The sequence below is a fragment of the Heliangelus exortis genome, chromosome 28, assembly GCF_036169615.1.
Source record: "Heliangelus exortis chromosome 28, bHelExo1.hap1, whole genome shotgun sequence".
Classification (NCBI taxonomy): domain Eukaryota; kingdom Metazoa; phylum Chordata; class Aves; order Apodiformes; family Trochilidae; genus Heliangelus; species Heliangelus exortis.
Window position 1 is genome coordinate 663,509 of NC_092449.1, and position 24,426 is coordinate 687,934.

Here is a 24,426-nt window from a genome sequence, read left to right on the forward strand (position 1 = left end):
GATTTGGGGATCATGGGAGAGGTTTTTCTCCCTCCAGCAGCTCCTCCTGGACAGGAGCTTTCCCAGAGAATCCTCAGACTTTTCTTGGCACCACCCAGCACCCTCCTGGCCAGAGCCCAAGGAAAACACTTAAATTCTCACCAACTCAGTGCAGAGGAGGCCAAAGCACTTGTTAAACAAACCCATCAAGCCTGTGAGCTGCAGGCAGGTCCAAGCATCCTGGGGCTGAGTGAATTATTTCTCTTTTTACCCAAATTGCTCCTCCTGCCCCGCCTTTTGCCATGGTACAAGTGCTGGCAGGTGCCAGTGAGCTGGTGGCACAGACCCAGGGCCCACAGGACCTTTCTGGGCAGCTTTTTCCCTTGCTGGCAGAGTGGAGATTTACAGGAGAGGCAAGTAAAGCTCGAGTCCTTTTTAATTAAAAAAAAATAAAACCAATGAAAGGGTGATCCGGTCACCGGTCAGGTGTGCCCACACAACTTCTCCAGTGGCCACTGATTTTGTCCCCAGATGCAGGGGATTCATGGTCCCATGGCCACTGGGCAGAGCTGCCAAGGACATCACCCCAGGGCTTTACCCTCCCCTGACCCCAGGGTGCATTTCAAGGCTTCGCAGCAAACAGCCTGTGACCACAAAGATGGGGACATCTGTCTGGGAGAAGTGGGACATGGCTGCTGTGGAGATGGGGCATGGCACCCACAGGAGGCACCTCTGCACCTGGGGCAGGGATAGCAAAGAGAAGGAGGGGGAGAGGGCTCTGCACAGCTGCCCAGCCTCCTGCAAAGCCCATCCCCACAGTGCTGGGGGCAATGGGGCTGCTGGTGGGACACATCCCCCAGGCTGGGCCACCCCCCCTGCAGCCTCCAGGGCTGCCCACACCATCCCAGTAAGATTTAGAAATGCTTTAAAAGGGGTGGGGGAGCAGTCAGTTCTGTGCCGTGGTGGCACCTGCCCTGTCCCAGCACAGCAGGAGGTTGGTGCTGGCCAGGGCAGCTACACCTTGGGGCTGGGCAGAGGGGACAAAGGTGGGGTGGTGTCTGGGCAGAGGGGAGGTGGGAGGGGGCAGGGGGCCCTCCTGGTGTGCAGGCTGTCCCCACGGGTGATGAGCCTGGCATAGCCCTCCTGGTGGGAGAAGGCGTAGCTGGAGCGGCGGCGGAAGGAGCCACGAGGGAGGTGGGCACGGAGCTCCACGGGGGGGTCTGGCTCCTGCCTGGCTTTCAGGAAGATTTTCTGCAAGGAGATGAGGAGATCAGAGCTGTGGCCACCTCCCAGGTAAGCCCTCAGCCCATGCAGGGAGAGGAAGGATGCCCTGCACCAGGATGCAGTTTGGCTCCTGGCTCCCCCGTGCCCTGAGCTGGTGTGATGGGGTGTGTGACGTGGGGACATTCGTGGGGACCTGAAAGCTGCTGCAACCCTGGAGCATCCTCAGTCCCTGCTCTCATCTGGGACCTCTTTGTTCCACCAGCAAGGTGAGAGCCACCACCCAGGTGGCAGTAACTCCTGCCAACACTGAGCTGGTACCAAGCACCAGAGCCCGGTGTCTCCTCAGGAGCAGCTCCAAGGAACCTTGGAGTCCAGTTTCTTGCTGCAGCCAAACACAGGAACTGGGCCAGGTCTCTTGTCTCAGGGCCTCCTGTCTGGCTCAGAACCATCTGGGGAGAGCCAGGCTTGGATTTCCATGTGACGAGAGATCCCCACCAGCTGAGTGATGCCCCCAAGAAAAGATGATGCTCCACCACTACAGCTTCCCTGGGGAATTTCTACTTTCCCATCCCCAGCTGCCCCTCAGGCATCCCCAGACACCCCCCCACACCCCCCCTGCCTGCCCCTCACCTGCTGGGTGGTGGTTTTGCCCACAATGGTGCAGTACAGGCGGATGGTGAGGGAGGGGATGGTGTTGACCACCAGGGACAGCAGAACCACCAGCAGGACGTAGGGATCAGTCAGGGCATTCAGGCTGGCATCTGCCAATGGAAAAAGGTGGTGGGGAGGACAGAGGGAACAAGTGTTGAAAGACAATGCCCCCCCACCACCCTTGAAGGGTCTAAAGGGAAGATGGCACCAGAACTGTGGTCAAAAATCAAAGAGAGCAAGATCAAGAAATGGTGACAAAGAGATGATCTGTGGGTGGGAAATGGCTGAAATCACCAAAGCCAGGAGGGGCTTCTCAGGTTCAGGGAAGGGAGGGACCATGGGGATCCCTGGGGATCACCTGGGAAGCGGAACACGGCAGGGGCTGCCCTGAAGGCTTCAAAGCTCTGGGTCAAGAAGGAGAAGAGGCAGAAGAGCAGCAGACTGGCTGTGACCATCAGGAAGGACAATGCTGTCCAGAACTTGGTGTCCAGGATGATCTGCAGGAACAAGGGCAGAACACTCGGTGCCTTGTGGAAGCTGAGGTGACCCATTCATCCACATGTCCCAAATTCCTCCCCTGCCCCAATAGAGCAGCAGCCCCAGGGCCAGGATCACAGAATCATGGAATGCTTTGGATTGAAAGGGACCTTGAAGCTCTGCCAGGGATGAGGCAGCCACAGCTTTTCTGGGCAGCCTGGGCCAGGGGCTCACCAATTTCTTCCTCAGATCTCATCTCAGTCTCCCCTCTTCCCGTATAAAACCCTTCCCCCTCCTCCCATCCCTCCAGGCCCTTGTCCCAAGTCCCTCCCCAGCTTTCCTGGAGCCCCTTCAGGCACTGGAAGGTGCTCTAAGGTCTCCCCATTGCAGCCTTCTCTGAACACCCCCATCCTGGCTCCAGACAGAGCTGTTCCAGCCCTCAAATCCCAGTGGCATCTTCTGGACAGTCTCCAACAGCTCCAAGTCCTTCTTGTGCTGGAGACCCCAGAGCTGAACCCAGCAATGCAGGGGGGTCTCACCAGAGCAGAGGGGGAGGATCAGCTCTGACCCGCTGATCAAGGCTGGGGAAGGGCAGATCATCACTCACCTCCACAAGGACTGACAGCAAGGCTGATGTGGCCACTGTGACAGAGAAGGACTCATAGTCACCAACAGCCTTGGTGCCAACGTGGTCCCGAAAGGCCCAGAAGGCAATGTAGAAGCTGGCTAGTGAGGTGCTGGCCCCATGCAGGACAGTGATGGCAAAGACACGGTAGTTGAAGAGCTCATCTTGCTGCCCAATCATGTAGAGCTCAGGGAACTCCAGGCTCTTCTTGGCACTCACATCCTGCCAGGAGGGCACCAACCATTACCCTTCCCACTGATGCTGGGGAGCAGAATTGGGCCACCCCACTCCACACACCCTTTGGGAGAGCTGCAGGTGGGTCCCTCTCATCATTTGCTGTGGGGTGACAGGGAACAAACCCCCGACCCCCCAGGACCAGAATCCCCACTGAGCTGCTCAGTGCCAGGTCCCAGCACAAAGAGCCAAAGAGATGAGATGAAACGAGCACTGGACTGACCCACACCTCCAGGGGATGTGGCCTCCAGGCACAAGGTGAAACCCTACCTGCTCCAGAAGACCCACGGCCAGCACGGGGTAGGCAGTGTAGAAGATGTTGTAGAGTGCAAGGAACCATCCCTCGTAGAGTGGCTGAATCACAGAATGGGTTGGGTTGGAAGGGACCTCAAAGCCCACCCAATTCTATGGTCAGGGACACCTCCCACCAGCCCAGGGTGCTCCAAGCCCCATCCAGCCTTCAACACTGCCAGGGATGGGGCAGCCACAGCTTCTGGGGGCAACCTGGGGCTCAGCATCCTCACAGGAAAGAAAGGGAGGGAGGAGGAAGCCGCTCTGAGCTCAGAATGCTTTGGGAAGGCTCCCTCAGGGAGATTTCAAGAATATTATGGCGAAATATCCCTGGACCTGCCCCAGGCTCTGCATCAGCCCCACACTGTTTGCAGCTATCAGTGGCCACACTGCAGCTGCGGCTGGAGCCACACAGTGGGGGTCAAATCACACGGATGGGATAAAAGCTCCCAGTTTGGAGGAAAGCAGCTCAATGGATATGGGATCTTTCCCTGCATCTGTCTGAGACTGAGCTGCAGCTCCCAGGGACGTGTGTGGCTGATCACCAGCGGTGTTCCCCAGGGCTCAGTGCTCGTTCGTTTTCATATCTTTTTAATATCTTTATCTGTGAGCTGGACAAGGAGCAGAGGAGGCTGAGGGGAGACCTTCTGGCTCTCTGCAACCCCCTGAGAGGAGGTTGGAGCCAGGGGGGGTCGGGCTCTGCTCTCAAGGAACAAGGGATGGGACAAGAGGAACTTTTGGCACAACTCAAGTTGTGCCAGGGGAGGTTTAGGTTGGAGCTGGGGAAGAATTTCTCCCTGGAAAGGGTTGTCAGGGCCTGTCCCAGGCTGCCCAGGGCAGGGCTGGAGTCCCCATCATCCCTGGAGGGGTTTCAGAGCCCTGGAGATGTGGGGATGAGGGACATGGGGTGGGGGTGGCCTTAGGAATGGTTGGACCTGATGACCTGAAAAGGCTTTTCCAACCAAAACCCTTCCACCATTCTTTAAGGACATCCCAGAACTCCCCAGGGTGCTTTTCCCAAGCCATCCCAGTAAGAAGCAGAACACCAACCAGATTTTAGGCAGGCAGCCCCCCCAGAACGGGACATCCCAATACCAGGAGCTGGGAGAAAGCCCGGCAGGATGGGGATGGGATGTGAGCCCTCACCTGAGCCGTGAATCCGCTGTGGAAAGCGAACCAGACCTGGGCCAGGAGCCCAGCAAAGGTCTTGTAGAAGAAGTATCGTAGGAACTTGGAGCTGCGCAGGTAGGCCCAGCGGCCATGGACCAGGAGCAGGCGCTGGAGGAAGCGGAACTGGGCCAGGGCGAAGTCGCTGCTCTGTGCGGCCTGTGAGCCCTCCCGCCCGCTGAGCCCGACCCCGATGTCTGCGGCTGAGGAGGCAGAAAAAGGGGAGAGAAAAGTGGCAGGGGAAACTTTGGTGAGGAGGTCGAGCTGTCTGGGGACCCCAGCGGGTGCGATTTGCCGGTGGATCGGCCGCAGGTTGGTGGGAAAGAGAGTGAACCAGGAGCAAAGGGAAGGAGCCTCCTCTGTCACTTCCCGGGGGGTGACGAGCGGGGCCACACACACCAGGACTTCTGGAAGGGGACAGGGACGTCTCTGCCAACTGCCCAGGTTGGGGTTTGAGGTGTCATGGAGGTTCCTCCTCATTGCCAAAGCAAGAGGTGCCAGGCTGGGGCTGGGTTTGGGCTTCTGGCTCCCATCCCAGCACAGCACTGGGGAGAACTGGTGTGGGGGGTTCAGCTCCCAGCTCCTCACCTCAAAGGAGAGGGCGAGGGGGTGGAGATAACAGATGGGACCCCCCCCATGGGGATGTCCCCACCAAACCCCCCACCCTGCCCCCTGCCCCTGGCCTCACTTTTGATCATGTTGACATCGTTGGCCCCGTCCCCGATGGCCATCGTGGTGACCTTCTTGTGCTTCTGCACCAGCTGCACGACGAGGGCTTTCTGCTTGGGGGTCACCCTGCAGCAGATCACTGCCTGGCAGCTGCTGGCCAGGTCCACAAAAGCTTTTTCCACCAGTCTGCCCTGTTCCTGCTGGTCCGTGGCCCTGCAGCAACCCAGCCACCACCACAGCCACCCCTTCTTCTCCTTCAGGACCTCTCCCGTGTAGAGGATTTTGTCCTTAGGGGAGAACACACAATGATGTTGGGACCTCACCCACAGCCTTCATAGCATGAGAGCCCCAGAGTCCTCAGTGATGGCCTTAAATTTTGTAGGGGCTACAAAAACGTGACCTCGTTTTTCTAGAAGTTCATCACACAGCAAGCACTGTGACTGGGAGACCAGTTTGTCCCAGTATGACCTGAAGAGCATGTGGTTCCCCACCAGCCTGCATCACCCCAGCTCTGGTCCAAGCCTCCCACACTAATCAAGGGGTGTGAGATTCTCAGCCTCTCCACTCTTCATTTGGGGCTTTCCCCACCCCTTGTGCAGGAGGAACATCACATCCTCCTTGTGCTGGTGCCACCCAGGTTCTGATGGTACCAGGGAAGGAACAGCCACCAGTGCAGGGAGCAGAGGAGAGCATCCAAGTGCGACCCTACCAGGAGCTCCCCGTCAATGATGAGGGCTCTCTTCTTGTGACCTGAAGCCTCCAGGTGCTGCTGGGAGAGGTGGTGGCTGCAGGGAGCTTCTCCAGTGCCATGGAGGTTGTTGTTGCTCACCCAGTAAGCTTGGAGGATCTCGCTGTGTGGGGAAGGGGGGGTTGGAGCTAAGGGGGTGGTGGTGGACATGGTGCCCAGCTTCATCTGAGACCCAGAGTTGGCCTTTGCTCCAGGGAGATGGGGCTGGTGGGAGTGGGGGGAACAGGAGGGACAGAAAGGGAGTTCCATGATCTCAAGTATCAGTCTCTGTCCCTGTGGTTTAGAGGCTGGAGAACCAGGTTAAGCTCTTTCTGGTCAAATCCTGCCAAGGAGGAGAACACTGAAGGAGCAGGACCAGATGGGGAGGTCTGGGAAAGCATCAGCAGATGAGGGCCATGGACATTCTTCCTGGAGTCCTCAACATCAGAAGGACACAGAGCTCCTGGAAGGTGTCCAGAGGAGCCACTAAAATATCAGAGGGCTGAGCAGCTCCCTGGGATCCAGGCTGAGGGATTGGGGTTGTTCAGCCTGGACAAGAGGAGGCTCCCAGGTGAGCTCAGAGCAACCTTCCAGTATCTGAAGGGGCTACAAGAAAGCTGGGGGAGGGCTTTGGACACGGGGGGGTAGGGAGAGGAGGAGTGGAAATGGGTTAAAACTTGGAGAGGGGAGATTGAGGTTGGACATTGAGGTTGGAAGAAATTCTTTGGTGTGAGGGTGCTGAGCCCCTGGGTGCCCCCAGAAGCTGTGGCTGCCCCATCCCTGGCAGTGTTGAAGGTTGGATGGGGCTTGGAGCACCCTGGGCTGGTGGGAGGTGTCCTTGCCCAAGGAACAGGATGAGCTTTAAGGTCCCTTCCAACCCAACCCATTCTATGATTTTATGATCCAGGGTGGGCCGGGGAAGGAGAAGCTCAGGGGAAGCTCAGGCCACTCTACACAGGAGTCTTCAGCATTGTCCTGAGCCAGGAAGCCATGGCTTCTCACCTGATCTCCTTCTCCTCCAGGATCTCCATGTCATCCGTGAGTAGTTTGCAGGCGTAGCCAATGTTCATTGCAGTCTCTGCACCACCAGGTGACAGTGCTTGGTTGTCATGTCCTGATGCCACCACCCCCCCACCCCAGGGCAGCCCCCAGCCCTCGGGTCCAACAGCTGCTTGGGCTCTGCTCCAACTCGGTGCCACCACAGAGATGGCTTCCCCTGCTCTGTCCCCAGCAGGTGACATGGGCTGTGGGACACACTCTGGGTTTGTGTTGCAGGGAATGGGGGTGTTGCCCACCCCCAGGGTCTCATCTCTCTGGGCCTGGCTAAGGGAGAAGCTGAAATGTGCTGGTGGGAGCTGGGGTTGCCTCCACTGACCTTGTTTGTCTCCTGTCAGCACCCAGACTTTAATGTTGGCCAATTTCAGCAGCTGGATGGTCTCAGGGACTCCATCTTGCAACTTGTCCTCAATGGCCGTGGCCCCCAGAAGCTGGAAGGAGCATGAGTGGGTATCATGACAGGGAAAGATGTAGAGATGGGAATTACCCCCCCCTGGATCCAGCCCAAGTTCCTTGCCCACAGGTGGACACGACCCAATTGATGTCTCACTCAGTGTCTACTGACATGTCAGGTCCCAAAGTCACCCCTGGGGGAGAATTCCACCTTCCCTCCCACCCAGGGAATTGGGTTGGACATTTCACCCCCTCATTCCCCCAACTCCAGCTCTCCACGGAGCCAGAGGAACCAGTTCCTCCCAAACCCCACCTGAAGGTTCTGCTCCATCTCCTCGTAGAGTTTGTGCAGCTCCTGCCCTCGGTCCTGCAGCAGGATGCTGACCTCCTGGTGCCTCCTGCTCCACACCTTGTACTCAGCCTCACTCACCTCCTTGGTGGCCAGGCATAAAGTCCTCAGTGTCTCTTCTGCAAAGTGCTGCAGAGATGACCCATCAGGTCTCCCTTCCCCCCACCAGGGTGACTCCCAGGGTGGGCCAGGGACCCTGCTCCCACGGGCAGACCCAGGGACACAGCAGGGCCTGAGGGGCTCTCTCTGGATTCTGCCTCCCTCCCCCACCCTGCATCATCCCCACAAGCATCCTTGCAATGCATTGCTCCACGCAGAACACCAAAAGTGGGGGGGATGCCCTCTTAGCCCCATGTGTCCCATATGCAGGTGATGCTCCTAGAGAAGCAGAAAGAAGAAAGGGACAAAAATCCTGAAGCCAAAGGGAGGAAGAGCAGCAGGGGACTCCAGGACACCCAGCCCAAAGCCAGCAGCAGGAGGACCAGCCCTTTCCACCCCAGGTTGGTGTGGGACTCACATCCAGTGCCCTCTCAGTGAAGATCTCGTTGGTCCCTCTCCTCTGCAGCCTCTCCAGGATGACTGTGTCAGCCCCTTTGGTGTAGAGCCGGATTGTGCCCTCGGGGTCCCGCACTGGGAGGGAAGGGAAGGACAATTTAGGCAGCCAGAGAGGTGGCTCCCATGCACCCCTGTCCCCACACGGTGGCCATGCTGCAGGAGGCACCACAGGGGACACTCCTGGAGCTTTTTTGCCCAACCACCAGGCAGGATCAGGCCCTCAGGGACCCCTCTTCCAAGCCCCTGATTTCCTCCCTTTTGGCTTTCTCAGCTGCCTTCACCAAGGGCAAGTAAAACCCCAGTGATGACCAGGACAGCTCTGGGAAACCTGATGCCATCTGTGGTCAGTGGCAGCCATCCCAGTGCCATCCCTTGCACAGAAAGGACCTTCCTGGGGGTCCCCCTGCGCCACCCCCCCTGCTCACCCAGGACAGACATCCTCTTGCGGTCGCTGTTGAAGTCCAGCATGGCCAGCACCTGGTATGTCCTCCTCTTCCCCAGTTCACTGATGGTGATGGTGTCTTGTGTTCGGGCCAGGAAGATGTACCCCATGTTCCTGGCTGCCAGCACCAGTGCCTCTTCATCTGGTGAAGCTGCCTGATAAACCAGCTGGTCTGCAGGGGAGAAGCAGGAAACTCCCAGCCAAACAACTCCTGGGCATCTGAAACACCCTGACCTGACCCAGAACCAACATTGCCTACAGACATCCGAAAGTCCAAGCCAGCAGGCAAGGGAAACTCAGTCAGAGAGACTAATTAAAGTCTCCCAGTTAATGATTTCTTGCAGGTTTTCAGATTCCACAATTCTAAATGAGGTATTTTTGAAAATGAAGATTGCTTATAAAATGATAAATCATGACTGAGGGAACTGAAAATTCACATTTTTTGAAACTTTTATCTGTGCCTCATTAAAAAAATAATCCATTTACTCTTCATAGAAGCAGGACTGGTTTAGGTGGGAAGGGACCTTAAATCTCACCCTGTCCCACCCCCTGCCATGGTCAGGGACACCTCCCACCAGCCCAGGGTGCTCCAAGCCCCGTCCAACCTTCAACGCTGCCAGGGATGGGGCAGCCACAGCTTCTTCAGCCAAGCTGTAACCTGTATTTGTTTCATCTCTTCTACTCATTGCACCAAGGAAGAGAAGTGCCCAGCCAGGGATAGATCATCCCTTTTGTCCCAACCCAAATGGACACAGCTGTGCCACAGAGCACCCCTGACCCCCATGGCCAACCCACCGTCCTTCTCCTCCACGATGACCGTGTGGCAGAGGGCCAGCAGCCTCAGGAACTCCCTCAGCACGGGGTCACTGTCCCTCTGAATGGCTGCCATCAGCCTGGCATCATAAAAGTCCAACTTCTGCTCCCTGGGGTGGCTCCAGCTCAACCTCGACCCCTGGAAGAGGCATGGGGCACACTGCAGGTTCCCAGAGGGAGTAGGAGCACGGGGATGCTGCTGGGCTGGATTATTTTATGCCCTCAGCTCCCCTGCCCTTAACCAGCAGCTGAGCACTGGCAAACTTGGGACCACTGTGAACAAGCTGTGCTCCAAAACAGAGGCTGGGCCTGCTGGAGATGTCACTGAGGACTCGGATGGCTTTGGGTTTGGTGAGGAGCATCTGAGCCTGGCCCCAGGGCAGAGGGGAGGGGGAGTTACGCACCGGTGGCTGCTTCTGCTCATGGGCTGTGCCTGTACCTGCCAAAAGAAAAATAACTCAGTCAGCAGAGAGCTGCAGGGATCAGGGCTGGCAAGGGCTCCCAGCAGCTGAACCAGCAGGGACTGCTGTGATTGCAGACCAGGAGACTCCAAAATGGGAGAGGTTTCCAGTGTCTGCTGGTGTTGGTCAGGAGCCAGGCTCTGCTAGGGTGTCCAGGGGTGATTTCATAGAATCCCAGACTGGTTTGGGTGGGAAGGGACCTCAAAGCCCACCCAGTGCCACCCCTGCCATGGTCAGGGACACCTCCCACAGCCCAGGGTGCTCCAAGCCCCATCCAACCTTCAACACTGCCAGGGATGGGGCAGCCACAGCTTCTGGGGGCACCCAGGGGCTCAGCACCCTCACACCAAAGAATTTATTTCTAACATCTAACATAATCTCCTGTCTTCCAGTTTGAAATCATCCCCTCATCCCATCCCTCCAGGCCCTTGTCCCAAGTCCCTCCCCAGCTTTCCTGGATACCTTCAGGCACTGGAAGGTGCTTTAAGGTCTCCCCATTGCAGCCTTCTCTTCTCCAGCCTCAACACCCCCAACCTGACTTCTTTGGCTCTTTAGGCTTTCAACACATTTTTAATGTTAAAATTCATGTCTGGCTTTCACCCATGTTTCCTGGGAGACTTTACAGTTGGCAGGATCGTGGCTCTGAGGTGCAACACAATCCATCAGGTAGGGGAAAATTGTCTTTTTTCCCACTTCAAAACTTGGATGGATTTTTTTTTTCCTCCTCTTTGCTTTTATCACTGTCCATTTGTCTCAAGTGCCTGATGCATATCTCAGGGAAAAGGAGCTCCATGCTAAAGCTCCAGCCTGATAAATTTGACTAATTAAGCACTGAGACAGTTCCCAGAAGCCAGCTGAGAGCTTCAGTGAGTAAGAAGAGAAAGGATTTGGCAATTCTCAGGTTTTTAAGCAGAAAAACAAGCAGGACCATAAAAAGAAAAATCTAAGAGCAATTATATGCATCTACTGTACAGAACAACATCAGGAAATGATAATTTCTTTGCCACCTCCATAGATCACCTGAAAGCCACAGAGTGTCCAGAATTGGAAACCAAGCTGGAGAGTCACCAGAAAAGGATGCAAAGAAAAAAAAGCAGAACCTCTTTATTTCTCTCCAAAACCTTCATAGAAAATAAAAGCCCATGGGCTTTGCTGATCCATCTCCCTGCCCTGCCCTGCGCACCTGGGACAGCATCAGCTTCTTATTCCCAGCAGGATCCACCTCACAAACTGTGTCTGCCCTGAAGCTCTGCTGGGCTTCTAACCCCCTTTTTTTTTTTTTTTTTTTTTCTAGGGAAACTCAGCTGATCTCCCTGGAGTTTGGGGCATCAGGCACCTCCTGAAGGGTAAGCACCCATTTTTGGAGTGCAGGATTGTGTTCACCCTGGACCACAGAGGTCAATCCACATGCCCCAAGCTCTCTAGCAAGCCAAGAGGAGTGGCAAGAAGCAAATCAAGGTTTTCCTAACTCAGGAGTCCTTACAAACTTGGTCCCACCAAAAGTTACCATAGATGGTTCCATTGATACAGCACTTCTTGAAGCTCATAATGTTTTGTGTCAAGGTGCCAGTCTTGTCCGAGAAGAGGTATTCGATCTGGCCAAGCTGATCATTGAGGCTGGTGCTCCTGGCTTTGGCTGGAATGTCCTTGGCAGCATAATACATTTCCAGATCCCAGTTGATAAAAAAGCTGTTCACCAGATAGATGAATTCAAACCTACGGAGTCAGAGAGAAGAAACCTCACACCAGGGGAGGAGATTGCACAAAAGTCATAGCATAGAATCATGGAATTGTTTTGCTGTTCAGATCCTCAGGTCCCACCAGCACCACTGCCAAAGCCACCACTAACCCGTGTCCCTCAGCACCACACCCACACAGCTTGGAAATCTCTCCAGGGATGGGGATTCCATCAGTGCCCTGGGCAGCCTGGGCCAGGCTCTGACAAACCCCATTTTGTGGCTGCAAACTGAGGTGTCAGGAGATGGCCTCATGCAAGGAGTGAGGAACTGACCTTTGAGTGCTCTTACGTTATATACATGGACATGGGAATGATGATGCTCAGGAGGATGGTGAAGCCCCAGAAGTTGAAGAAGGCCTGCTGAGCAGGGGTCGTGTGCTTGTAGAGAGCAGAGAGGTAGCTGTGCTTCTCCTGGAACATCCTGGCCCAGAAGCCAGAGGCGATGGCGAGGCAAAGCGCCATGAGCAGCAGCACCAGGAAGATCTGGGATGCAGGGAATGCCAGGGTGAGAACCTCTCCCCACAGAGAGCCCAGGAGGCCTTTTTGAAAACCAAGTATTGTTCCTTCTAGGTGGTTTGTCACATTCAGCTGTAAACCTGCCAAAGGTGTCCTTGTGCCTGGAGCTGGTTCTCAGGGCTCCTCCTGGGCTGAGAGGGCGGATCACAACTCGTGCTTCTGCTTGGCACATCCACAACACCACAAACCCCAGTGTTCCCTCCCCCTGACTGCCTCAGACACCATCTCCTGGGGCAGAAGGTGTCCTGACCCCTTGCTGATGAAGTTACCAGCAAACAGAAATGGTCGTTGCCAACCTGAGAGGTGATGGCACTTCTCATCCATCAGGAACAGGATCAGGAGCCTCCTGTTACCACCAAGCTGCTTTGCCTCCCCCAGAGGGAAGGTTCCTCTCTGCTCCATCTGCTCCATGCTGAGACACACCCTGCAGGGCCCTCAGCACATCCCATCTCCTTGGACCAGCATGGTTATGGATGAGTAAAGCCAGGAGGACCTGGAGACCCTGAATGCTCCTGGTTTGAAACATTCTGACCCCAGAGGCTGCTCTGGAGCTGAGACCTCAGAGCTGCCCATGTCCCGAGCTCAAGTGACAAAACCACCAGGGAGACTGCCCCAGAAACTGCTGCTGTCTGGGAACATCACTTGGTATTTTCCCATAACTTGTTAAACACAAAATATTCTGAGAAGAATATCACAGGCTGGAGAAAAGCAGCCAAACATCACCCAAGCAAGCAGCCTCTCATGGGCAGATGTGAGCAGCCCCAGGAGGCTGTGGGGCAGGGCAGGAGGCCCCACACTCACTATGATCACCAGGCGATCCATCATGCGGTCCAGCTTGGTTTTCTTCCTCTTGACCTTTCCACAGTTCCTCATAATTTTGGAATCAAATCCTGGATAAGAAACAACACTTCAGGTGTAAAAACACAAGCCCGCAGACCCCAGAAGGTTGAACTGAAGTTAAGTTTTACGGCTTCTTCCATAAAAACATCTCCCCACCTGTGCAGACTTCAGAGGACTGCAGCCCTTACTCAGTGGTTACTCGAGCTGGGGCTGTACACCTGGATTAGTGCTGCTTACACCAGGCCTTACCCCTCCCCTCCACCCACAGCTACTCCTGGCCAAGCTCTCAGCTGCACCGAGCCACTCAGTCTGGATGCTGCGAAGTGAAACGGATCCAGAACAGGAGGCAGCTGGAATATAACCTGGGATAAGCAGAAGCTTGGGACACCACATCTACCCCAACCCCACCAAAATTTGGGACAAACTCCTGGGGGATGCTCCCACCCCCTCCTGTCAGCTGAGAGCGGGACCTGCTAATGCTGGAAGAGCTGAGGCAGATTCCCAAGAAGCTGGGGATTTCCTGCCCCTCCTGCTCCCTCACCTGCATAGATCACCAGGCCACAGCACAGGGAGGTGTTGCGCAGCCTGCAGCCTCTCTGCAAGATCCTCTGAGTGTCCAGGGAGTAGCTCTGTCCCCTCCACTCCAGTGTCCCCGTGAAGCTGTGCATGCGGCTGTTGGGCTCCTCGCAGGTCACTCGCCCTGGAGCAGGGGGCACAACTCAGCCGATGGCTTGGGAGGAAACCAAAGGATCTTCCTCTCCCCTCAGCCTCCCAGCCCTGCCCCCGGGAGAGGGAGGAGAAGGAGGAGGAGGAGGGGGGTGCTGGGGACTCGGGTTTTGTCAGGGCAGCTCCAGATGGAGTTGGGATGTGGATGGCTCAAAGGAAGCTGAGGTTCCCCCTGCAGGGCTGGGAGGGTGCTCAGAGCAGGAACTGCCCCCCCCTGGATGGGAAACTGGAGGGAGATGGGAATGGTCCAAGGGCTGGAGCAGCTCTGGAACCAGGGGGAGAGAGTTGGGGGTGTTCAGCCTGGAGAAGAGAAGGATCCCATGGGGAGACCTTAGAGCACCTTCCAGTGACTGAAGGGGCTCCAGGAAAGCTGGGGAGGGACTTGGGACAAGGGCCTGGAGGGATGGGACGAGGGGGAATGGTTTTAAACTGGAAAAGGGAGATTTAGGTTGGACATTAGGAAGAAATTCTTTGGTGTGAGGGTGCTGAGCCCCTGGTTGCCCAGGTTGCCCCCAGAAGCTGTGGCTGCCCCATCCCTGGCAGTGTTGAAAGTTGGATGGGGTTTGGAGCAGCCTGGGCTGGGGGAGGTGTCCCTGACCATGGCAGGGGTGGCACTGGATGAGATTTAAGGTCCCTTCCCACCCAAACCAGTCTGGGATTCTGTGACCCTATAATGAAGTACAGACACAACCCCTGGTGTTGCCTCAGAGGGAAGTCTGCATCCCATGGAGAACCAAAAGGGCAAAAAATGCAGGATCTGAGCCCAAGCTTGGGAACCAAACATTTGACTCCAATGGGAAAACTAAAGATCCAAGGCAGGAGGAAGGTGCACAGCCCTGATGGATCCACCACAGAGCCCCTCTGCTGGGGAAGGGCCCCCACACAAGGTCTTTGGCTCCTTCCATTCAGGAGCAAGTGCATCCTGCAGCTGGATTGGTGGCACTTGGTGCCCGAGGGGACAGGGACTTCCAGAGGCTGAACCCATCCCAGTGGGAAGGCCCCTGCAGGATACTCACCATCAAAGGCAGCCATGGTTTCCTCACTCACCAGCTCCTGGTGGGTGACCAGAAGTGCTTGTCTGAACTTCAGGTTTGTTTCCCTGGGAACAAGAGACAGGGAGGGGAAAATAAAACAACCCTGGGGGGGTGACAAAGGTGTTAATTCTGCTGTCAGGCCGAGGGGACAGAGATGGCTGTTAATTATCAGGTGATTACATGAGTGATGGAGATGAAAAGAGAGAGAGGGACCTATCACACCAGACATGGAGCATTCATGGAGAAAGAGCCCTGGCCAGGGGACTGTGCACTAAATCATTCCTGGGGGAGGGATGGGCACCTGCTGTGCCCCCCTGGGCTGGGAGGGAGCCCAGGGTCACCAGGGTCACCAGGGTCACCAGGGTCACCAGGGTCACCATCTCCAATGTGGAAGCCACAGGAGCATTTTTTCGGCTCCCCAAATGTCATCATTTGGGGATCAGATCCCATTCTGGGGTGTCTGTAGGTTTAGCTGTCAGAGGACATCCCCCCAGGCCAGGGGGGTTCCCAAGAGAGGAGGCTTCAGCCACGGCCCCTCATGGTCCCCTTGCCCCCCTGCTCACCCATCAATGTCACTTGTCTCCACGTAGCACAGGCTGCTGGGCTCCGAGCTGCACAGCAAGAGCACGTCAGCCTGGGGAGCAAAAAGGGGGGGGAGGACCTGGCTGAGCCCCTCCTGACCAACAAACCCCCTGGATAAGCCCCTTCTGGTAAAACCCACCCAGTTGAGTCCCTTCTGGTCAAACCCCCCCAGTTGAGTCCCTTCTTCCCCCCCCTGCTGTCCCAGCACCCAGGGGGGCCAGGGCCCTGCTCACCGGGACAAAGTTGTCCTTATGCAGGCGGACGATGTCCCCAACACAGATGTCACGCCACTTCTGCCAGAGGAACCTGCAGGAGAGTTGAGGGAAATCTCTGAATTTCCTGCAGAGCAGCAGGAATGGGGCCCTGCAGTTGGTTCTGTCCTCTGGGTCACCCTCTCTCTGTCGCAGCTCCTTGGATGGAGGGGACCTGCTGCTTGTTGGCTGCTCTGCACCACTGGATGGTGGCCAAGCACCAAGGATGGCACAGGACACGTTTGTCACCTCCATATCCACCATGCCTACAGGTGGCAGGGACTTTCAGCTCCCTGGCCACTGGTTGGTCCCTCTCTGGATCAGTGTTTAGCAGGAATATGACTCCGTGGGTTAGACATGGGGACTGGAGGAACTCTAGGATCATGGAGTTGTTTTGGTTGTAAAAAGCCCCTTCAGATCATCAAGTCACAACTGTGACCCCAACACTGCCAAGGCCACCCCCACCCCATGGCCCTCAGCACCACAGCCACACGGCTTTGAAATCCTTTGAAATCCTCCACCCCTGACAACCCTTTCCAGGAAGAAACTGTTCCCAGTATCTAATCTGAAACCCTCCTCCCAGCACATCACAGCAAATTTGGCCTTTTTCAGACCCACTGTGTGTGGCTGGGATTAGGTCACTGCTGTGGGGAAACAGCTGGACCTGCAGCAGATTTTGGGAGGTGATGGGAGTTTCCAGCATCAGAAATATTCCCCCCAAAACCCTTCTCAGCTGCTCTGTTCAAGGATGCTCAGCACTTCAGCTGCTCCATCACTCCACACAGGCCTGGATAACTCAGGTGCAGCTTCCCAAAGCTCCTCACCTCTTCCCAGAGAGGATTTCACAGGGTCTGTTGTTGATGTTTCTGTCACTTTGGTGACGGCCCTGCCCAGGGGAGAATAAAAAAATAAAAGAGACCAAAACAAAAGGATGGACCACACCTTCTACAATCTTCTTCCTCAGGCCTGGGACAGGATCTGCTGTCTGAAGCCATCAGAAGATACATTCCAAGATTCCCCCCCAAGGTATTTCTGGGGAGCAGGTTGGGAAGGCAGCCACTGGTGAAGGTGACAGAAATGGGGGTCTGGAGCCCAAGGAAAGGAACTGCCCAGTCACATCCTTCCCAAGGGAAAACACAAAGGGGTTTGGACACAGTGGAGCTGATGGGACCTGAAGAGCAAGGAATGACCCAGCAATGGCCAAGCAAAGGGAACCTTCCTGCTGCCCATGCCCCCCCAGACCTTACACCCAACACCCAACCCTTCCCCATCCCCACACTCACCAGGTCATCAATCAGGTCCCGGAGCCCCCGGATGATGAGGAGGCAGCTGAGGGGGAAGATCAGGGTGTACCAGGGCAGAGTGGAGATCTCAGGGAAGGTCTGCAGAGGGAGAATTTTCACATTGCTGACGCCATTTCCATTGCACCTTGGGGCACCCCAGGTGACCAACTCACAGGGAGTCAGTCCCAGTGTGGTGGTGGGAAGGGACCTCTGGAAATCACCCAGTCCAACCCCCAGCTCAGGTGGGACCCAGTGTGGAACCCAGGATGGCATCCAGGTGGGTTTTGAGTATCTCCAGAGATGGAGATTCCACAACTTCCCTGAGCAATCCGTCCCAGTGCTCTGTCACTCCTAAAGCCAAGAAGTTTTTTCCTCACATTCAGGTGGAATTTCCTGTGTTCCAGTTGGTGTCCATCACCCCTTGTCCTCTCCCTGGGTACCAACTGCCTCTCCCTCCCCACCGCCTCCTGAGGATGATGTGAACCCACCCAGGAGGCATCAGCCCAACATCTCTGCCTACAAGTTTTGTTGAATTTCAGCCTCATACACAAAGTACATGTGGGACACTGAGTCTGGAGGGAAGGAACTCTGCCTGGGTGTGTTCTACAGGAGCTTGGCTTTGACCCAAGCCCAATCGGTTCAAGCTCCAAGCTCCACAGAAATGAAATCCCTCGGAATTCATAGAAGACAACGACCACCCCTGAAAATCACCTCCCTGCCACCACTTATAGCAGAGTCCCTGAGCACCAAACAATCCCCCTGTGCCCTGACCTTGGTCTCCATCTCACCTGAAGGAGGATGACAAAGACAAAGTAGATGTTGGCCATTCGGTGGAACTGCTCGTAGAGGTTCAGTGGCAGGAAGGTGAAGATGTTGTACTTGGCTGTCTTAATGGCATTGCCCTGCAGGGGGAGAGCAGGATGGTGAAACCAAAGGATTGTTTTCAAAAGGCCTTTAAATTCCAGTTGGGGATTTTTAGGACTTCTCAACTTTTTCTGGCATAAGGGATGCCTTTAAAAATTTACAAGTGCCACGGGGACAAAGATCTATTTGAGCAAAGGGTGAGAAGACTTCAAACTGAAGCCAAATCTTCTGCTTGTGATGATCTGAAGGGTTCCCAGCTGGCCCCCAGCAAGATGGTCATTGCTCAGCTGGGAAAAAAAACATCTGGTTTTGTTCAACCAAAACCTTTTTTCCCCAAATCTGTCTTTTGCTTTGACCATCAGACTAAAAATGACCAATCTTGTGGTTCTGCCCTTATCTGACAGCCTCAGAGAGCATCTGGAGCAGGGAGCAGCCCCTTCCTTTTCACTGAGGACCCCTCCAGCACCTCCATCCTGCTGGAGATCCCTCTGCAGCGTCTCTGTCAGGAACACCCACCCAGAACCAGGAGCTGAGCAAAGAACTGGCCAAGGTTGACTCACTGAGTACTTCTTCTTGGTCAGGCAGAAGGCAAATTTCTTCTTGACCTGCTGGTGGTAGTTTCTGTCGTTGGCCCTCACCTCCCAGGTGAAAGCTGAGAAGCAAAGAGCAGCTCCCATCAGAGCCAGGCCCTGGGGACACAGGGACCAGTGATGGTGCCACTGGGCTCATGGTGACCCAGTGCTGGCAAGGGGGGCTCCCTGTGGTGTCCCTACAGCTTGAGAGCAGCTGGAACACAGCTGGAACACAGCTGGATCTCTGGGGTCAGCTAAGTTGCACCGTGGCCAGAAGCCTCCAGAGATCCCACACACTTCCCTCAGAGCCACCACTGGGGCTCTGGATTTGGTTTAATTTAATGTGGAGAAGGATAAGTTCTCCAAGCACAGACCTTGCTGCCTGGAGGCCACTTGTTGTTCCTCTCCTCAGTTCATTTTTGCTGTCCCAGTCCAGCTGCCACCAAGCAAGGGACATCCCAGTCATGTTCCCCAACTCCCCCACCCCAGCTGATGGTCAGTCCTTCCACATCATTTCACCCCAAATCTGCTTCTTCCCCACCTCACGACTCACACTCAACTTTCTCATAAACTGCCTAAAAAAGGGAAAAAAAAAACCCAAAACAACCCCAAACCCCCTCAGTGCCCACTGACCTGGCAGCTGCTTCTCTCCATGCAGGCAGCCTGGGGCAGGGGCTCCTGCAGCCATCTGGGCACCACCAGGATCTGGGGATGGGGACAACCAAAGGTGTTTGCCCTGCAGGATCCCACCAGGAAGCTCCAACATTCCAGAGCTGGGCCCTCCACCTCTCCAGGGAATCTTGCAGAGGGAACACTCTTCTTGGCAGGACAACATCTTCAGACAATCCCAGATCGGTTTGGGTGGGAAGGGACCTCAAAGCCCCCCCAGTGCCACCCCTGCCATGGTCAGGGACACCTCCCACCAGCCCAGAGTGCTCCAAGCCCCATCCAACCTTCAACGCTGCCAGGGATGGGGCAGCCACAGTTTCTGGGGGCAACCTGGGGCTCAGCACCCTCAGAGTATTAACAAGACCCAAAGCAGTGTTTTCTTACCCCAAAAACACTGTTTCAGGCTAGCAGAGGTTTGTGTAGCTGAACACAAATAAACCCATTTAAAGCAGGAGTGGGCACTGTGCCACTGGGGTTTGGCCTGGAGGAAAAGATTAATTAATGTTTGTGAAGAGCATTTGCAGATCAGAACTGCTGCTCCAGAGCTGCTGGGGCATTTTTGCTTCTAAAATCTCTGGGTACATACTGAGGTGTTTGTGCTTGTGCAGGAATGACTGTGGGATGTGTTGGGCTCCCTGGGAGTACCCAGCAGACCCAGCGTGGAATCATCAAATCATTTTGGTTGGAAAAGCCCTTTCAGGTCATCAGGTCCAACCATTCCCAAGGCCACCCCCATCCCACGTCCCTCATCCCCACATCTCCAGGGCTCTGAAACCCCTCCAGGGATGATGGGGACTCCAGCCCTGCCCTGGGCAGCCTGGGACAGGCCCTGACAACCCTTTCCAGGGAGAAATTCTTCCCCAGCTCCAACCTAAACCTCCCCTGGCACCACTTGAGTTGTGCCAAAAGTTCCTCTTGTCCCATCCCTTGTTCCTTGGGAGCAGAGCCCGACCCCCCCTGTCTCCAACCTCCTCTCAGGGGGTTGCAGAGAGCCAGAAGGTCTCCCCTCAGCCTCCTCTGCTCCAGGATCAGCACCCCCAGGGCCTTCAGCTGCTTTTCACAAACTCTCCAGATCCTTTCCTTCTGCTCCAGACCCTTTCCTAGCTCTGTGTCTGAGTGCTCTTGGCCAGGGGGTTGTGGTCACCTTCCTAGGGACCACCCTGACCCTCCAGTCCCCTGCCCGGGGTTGGTGGGTGCTGCCAAGTGCTGCTCACAGCATCCTCGGGGACCCCAGCCCCAGCCCCTGCCCCACCCCCCCGGGGATCCCCTCTGGTGTCATCACAGCAGCTGCAGGTGACACGGGTGACAAGTGGGTGGGTGTGTGCTGCTGCTGCTTCCTCCTGCCCTGGGCACACCCCACCCACCCCCACACCCCGATGTCTCCATCACTGCTCATTAAAACCTCGCCGGGGTTTTTCCTGGCACCGAGGTGTTTCCCTCCACTTGCCCTATTTTTCCACCTGTTGGGATGCAACACCAGCTGGAAAGGCAACTCCTCCACCCCCATCCCCATCCCCACAGGCTGCTCCCTGCTCTCCATTCAGCCGCGGTGTTGTGGGGTTTTTTTGGGGGGGGGAGGGTGTTTATCCCGCCCCTTTCCCCCCCCTCCTTCTCCCAAGGGTCCGCAGTGCGAGCTACAGCTCCCAGGAGGGACCCTCTGGGAATCATGGATCATTTGGGTTGGAAAAGCCCTTTCAGATCATTCGGTCCAACCCTTCCCCCATCCCTGCCCAGGCCACCCCCACCCCATGTCCCTCATCCCCACATCTCCAGGGCTCTGAAACCCCTCAAACCCCACCCCCCACCCCTTACCCACTGCCCGCTCAGGCACCCATGGGTGCTCTAACTGTGCAGGGGAGGGAGGAGGGGGATGGCAGCTCCAGGACACTGATGGGGGGGAAACGGAGAGAGGGAGGGAGGGACGGAGGGAGAAGGGGGTTCCACGCCACGCTCCCCCCGGGTCCCCGTACCTGCACCGATCCTGCCCGCAGCCCCCGGGGCAGCCGCCGAGCTCCTGCCACTGCGGTGACAAAGGGGACTTGGCTGCCACCCGTCCTGCCCCCCGCAGGGACAGCCCATGCCACACCTCCAGCTTTCCCAGGGACCTGCCCGCCTCCCATCCGGCCTCTCCCTGCCTGCCCTGGGACACCCCCTGGTCCCCCCGAGGTGTCTCAAGCCCTGCCCGGGTGGGTCAGAACAACCCCGAGCTGCTGGCACAGGATCTGCCCCTGGGATCTGCCAGGGGACAGGGACGCGATGTCACGTCCCTGTCACCCCCTCGGTTGAGAGGAGAGTGTTCCCCAAGTGCCCCCAAGGGCACCCAGGGACATGTGGACAGCACCGGGGCCGAACTGGGCTCACTGGTGCCTCCTCGGGGGTGGCAGCAGCTCGGGCCCTGCCCTGGAGCTGGAGGAAGGTGGGAGCAGCGGGAGGAGGGAGAGGAGGATGAAGGCACCAGGGAACCGCCCTGCCACCCCGCAGTCCTGAGGTGATGGCACCGGGACTGCCAACCCGCGGGGACAGAGGCCACCTCGTTAGCGCTGGCAGCTAATGAGGAGAGAGCCACCCCCGGGACATCCCCCAGCCCTCCGCAGGCCCGCAGAGCCTCAACCCCAGGGGTCCCTCGTTAACTCTCATTAGGTTAATCACTCGCCGTAATTAAGCACCGAAACCCGGAGGCAATTAAGCAAGCGCAGGCCCCGCAGTTCACGAAGCATTTACTGCCCAGCTCGGAGCACCCGCAGGTCCCTAAACAAGGTGGCGGTGCCACCAGAGCCCCGTGTGCCCACGGGTGACACCGGCCAGCACCCGACCTGCCAGGGGGGAGACGGATTTGGATCCATCCCCATCCGGGGGGCAGCTCCTCACCCTCTGGGGAGGGCGGGAGGGGGAAACCTCAGCCCAGCCCTTGCCCACGGGGCTGGTGCCAAATTAAGGAGTTTGTTAATTCTCAGGTGAAGGTGACACCGATCCTGGGGGAGGGCCGGGGGGGCGTGGGCAGGACACGACAAGTGTCTGAGCATCAGAGCAGGGATGGTCCAGCCCTGGGAGCCGTTATTTGCATTTTGACAGCCCTGGATAAGGACCAGGATACACCAGGTTATCCCAACCCTCCCTCCCCTTCCCTCCCAATCCCAGCTGAACCTCCTGTGCCTTTTCCTCCAGCACCATCCCCGCAGCTCCCGTGAGGCTGACATCCGCCCCTGGAGCATCCGCGAGGACATTTGGGGCTTTGTCCCTCATCTCCTACCTCCACGCGTGCAGCTCCGGAGCCCCGCGGGGACCCTCGGGTGAAGATGGCACCGGCACCACCAGGAGGGGACAGCGGCCACTGGGCCATGGCAGGGACGGTCCCGAATCTCCGTGCCCCCCCTAGCCCCCCCAGCTTTGGCAACCGCTGATGGGTTTGGGCGGGACCAGAGGAAAGGAAAGGATTTTCTGCATCCCCCCGTGTCGGGACACGTGGGAGGTGGCTTTGGGCACCCGGGAACCAAGAACGCTGGCGGGGAAGAGCCGAGGTGACCCTGGGAGCTGCAGCTGGCCCAGATGACATTTTCAGCAATCGATGCCCCCCTGCAATTAGCTGAACCCCCCCTCCCCGGTGCAATTAAGCGAGCGCCAGGAGGCCACAACAGCAGAGGCCGGGACAGAGGATGCTCCAGTGTCACTGTCACCATCCCAGCGTTCCCCTCCCCCGGGGCATCCCCACGGAGCCTGTGCGTGGCCTCCCCTGCCCACAGGGAATTGTTAAACCTCTGAGCTTGGTTTTTTACCTTCCCTCCCGGGCCCAGCAGCTCTGGGTGCCCCGTTCCAACCGGCTGAGCAGCTACAAAGCCCCATTTGTTCCCAGACAACAACAATAACACTAATTTAGAAAGGTTTCCCTGCAGGACATGGGGTGTTTCCCAGCCAGGGAGCAGCCCCCAGGCTCCTGTGAATGCCCCAAATGTCGGCCCTGGCTCAGCTGCCCATGGGGACCCTCACGGTGCCACAGCCCAGGCAGGTCCTGGGCAGGACCAGTGCTTCCCAACAGCCCTTGGAGCAGAACTGGAGAAGGTGGCAGGGGCAGCGATGCCCTCGGGAGGCAGCATCCACCCCAGTCCCCAAAACTTCACCCTTCCCCCAAAACCTGCACAACCAGTTGGTCACTGCCTTCCTTCCTGCTTGGCACCGGCACCAGCACCCTCATCATCCTCCTCCTGCAGCCATCCCGGGACAGGGCTGGGAAGGGACAGGGCCGGGGACAGGGCTGGGGACAGGGCTGGGGACAGGGTTGGGGACAGGCTGATCACAGGTGAGGACCCTCTTTCTCACCCCCACTCCCCAGTCTGGCCAGTTCCCCCCTCTCCCAGTGGCCACAGGGTGCAGGATGCTCGGTCCCTGCGGTGACCCCGGTGTCACCCACCTGGCCCTGCTGCAGGTTTCGGGCTGTGTCCTGGTGCTGATCTCCTCCCCAGGAGCTGGGATAGCTTTGGGCTTTGGATTTAGTCTGGGATTTGGTATGAGAAGAATGTCGATACTTCACCAATGTTTTTTCAGCTGTTGCCAAGGAATCAAGGACTTTCCCTCTTGCTGGGATTTGCTGGGGTGCAGGTGCCCAAGGAGCTGGGAGAGACATTCCCTGTCAGGACACGTTGTGCTTGGTACAAAGCCAGGATTTGGGGGGCAGTTGGATTTTTCCCTTCCAGGGTTGTGGTTTGGGGATTTCTGTTCCCTGGGATCACCGGGTCAGCAGGTGGGGAGCACTTGCACTGGGCATTGGTTTATGTATTTATTTTATTATTATTATCAACATTATCATTACTACTACTTCTCTTATTATTCCTATTGCTATTTCTATTATTAATAAAAAAGGATTTACTTCTGTAATTAAATTTTTTCTATCTTAACCCCCAAGTCTCCTTACCTTTACTTTTTCCATCCTCTCCCTCAGGGAAGTGAGGGGTGACCCAGATCAGGCAGAGAACAGGGACGCACAGCCCCCCCCATCACCAGAGGGCACTTGGGGGGTGCAAGGCCACAGACATCATCCAGAGGGAAACTGAGGCACGGAGCAGAGGAGCCCAGGTGCCTCAGGACACTCACCTGAGGCCCATCCAAGCAAAAGGCTGGAGCCAGGAGGAGGTGGAATGAGGTCCCTGTCCCCACCTGCACAATGTCACTGTGTGAGGAGCTTTTCCTGCCTGCACACCCAAGCTGAGGGACCCTGTCACACGAGGGACACTTCACCCCCTGCCT

General features: G+C 56.7%; 1 protein-coding gene across 11 annotated transcripts; it reads right to left on the bottom strand.

Annotated features, from left to right (window-relative positions):
- Nucleotides 1–397: 397 nt before the first annotated feature.
- ATP8B3 (ATPase phospholipid transporting 8B3) lies at nucleotides 398–23,663 on the bottom strand. 11 transcript variants are annotated; one of them, XM_071728089.1, is made up of 29 exons: nucleotides 23,594–23,662; nucleotides 21,159–21,208; nucleotides 19,153–19,224; nucleotides 18,508–18,599; nucleotides 17,872–17,985; nucleotides 17,084–17,182; nucleotides 16,625–16,686; nucleotides 15,783–15,855; nucleotides 15,531–15,601; nucleotides 14,950–15,032; nucleotides 13,749–13,907; nucleotides 13,169–13,257; nucleotides 12,141–12,334; nucleotides 11,597–11,829; nucleotides 10,057–10,091; nucleotides 9,635–9,791; nucleotides 8,823–9,011; nucleotides 8,360–8,472; nucleotides 7,807–7,971; nucleotides 7,420–7,531; nucleotides 7,047–7,122; nucleotides 6,027–6,168; nucleotides 5,337–5,604; nucleotides 4,628–4,851; nucleotides 3,461–3,544; nucleotides 2,939–3,178; nucleotides 2,213–2,351; nucleotides 1,834–1,964; nucleotides 398–1,230 (listed from the first exon to the last, which is right to left on the bottom strand). In XM_071728089.1, the coding sequence occupies exons 3-29, from the start codon at nucleotides 19,205–19,207 to the stop codon at nucleotides 994–996; spliced, it is 3,636 nt and encodes a 1,211-aa protein (XP_071584190.1). In that variant the 5' UTR covers nucleotides 19,208–19,224; nucleotides 21,159–21,208; nucleotides 23,594–23,662; the 3' UTR covers nucleotides 398–993. The 11 variants fall into 11 exon arrangements, with proteins under 11 accessions (XP_071584190.1, XP_071584195.1, XP_071584191.1 ...); XM_071728094.1 differs by having other exon boundaries at nucleotides 18,508–18,636; XM_071728090.1 differs by lacking the exon at nucleotides 21,159–21,208 and having other exon boundaries at nucleotides 23,594–23,663.
- Between the last annotated feature and the right edge of the window lie 763 nt (nucleotides 23,664–24,426).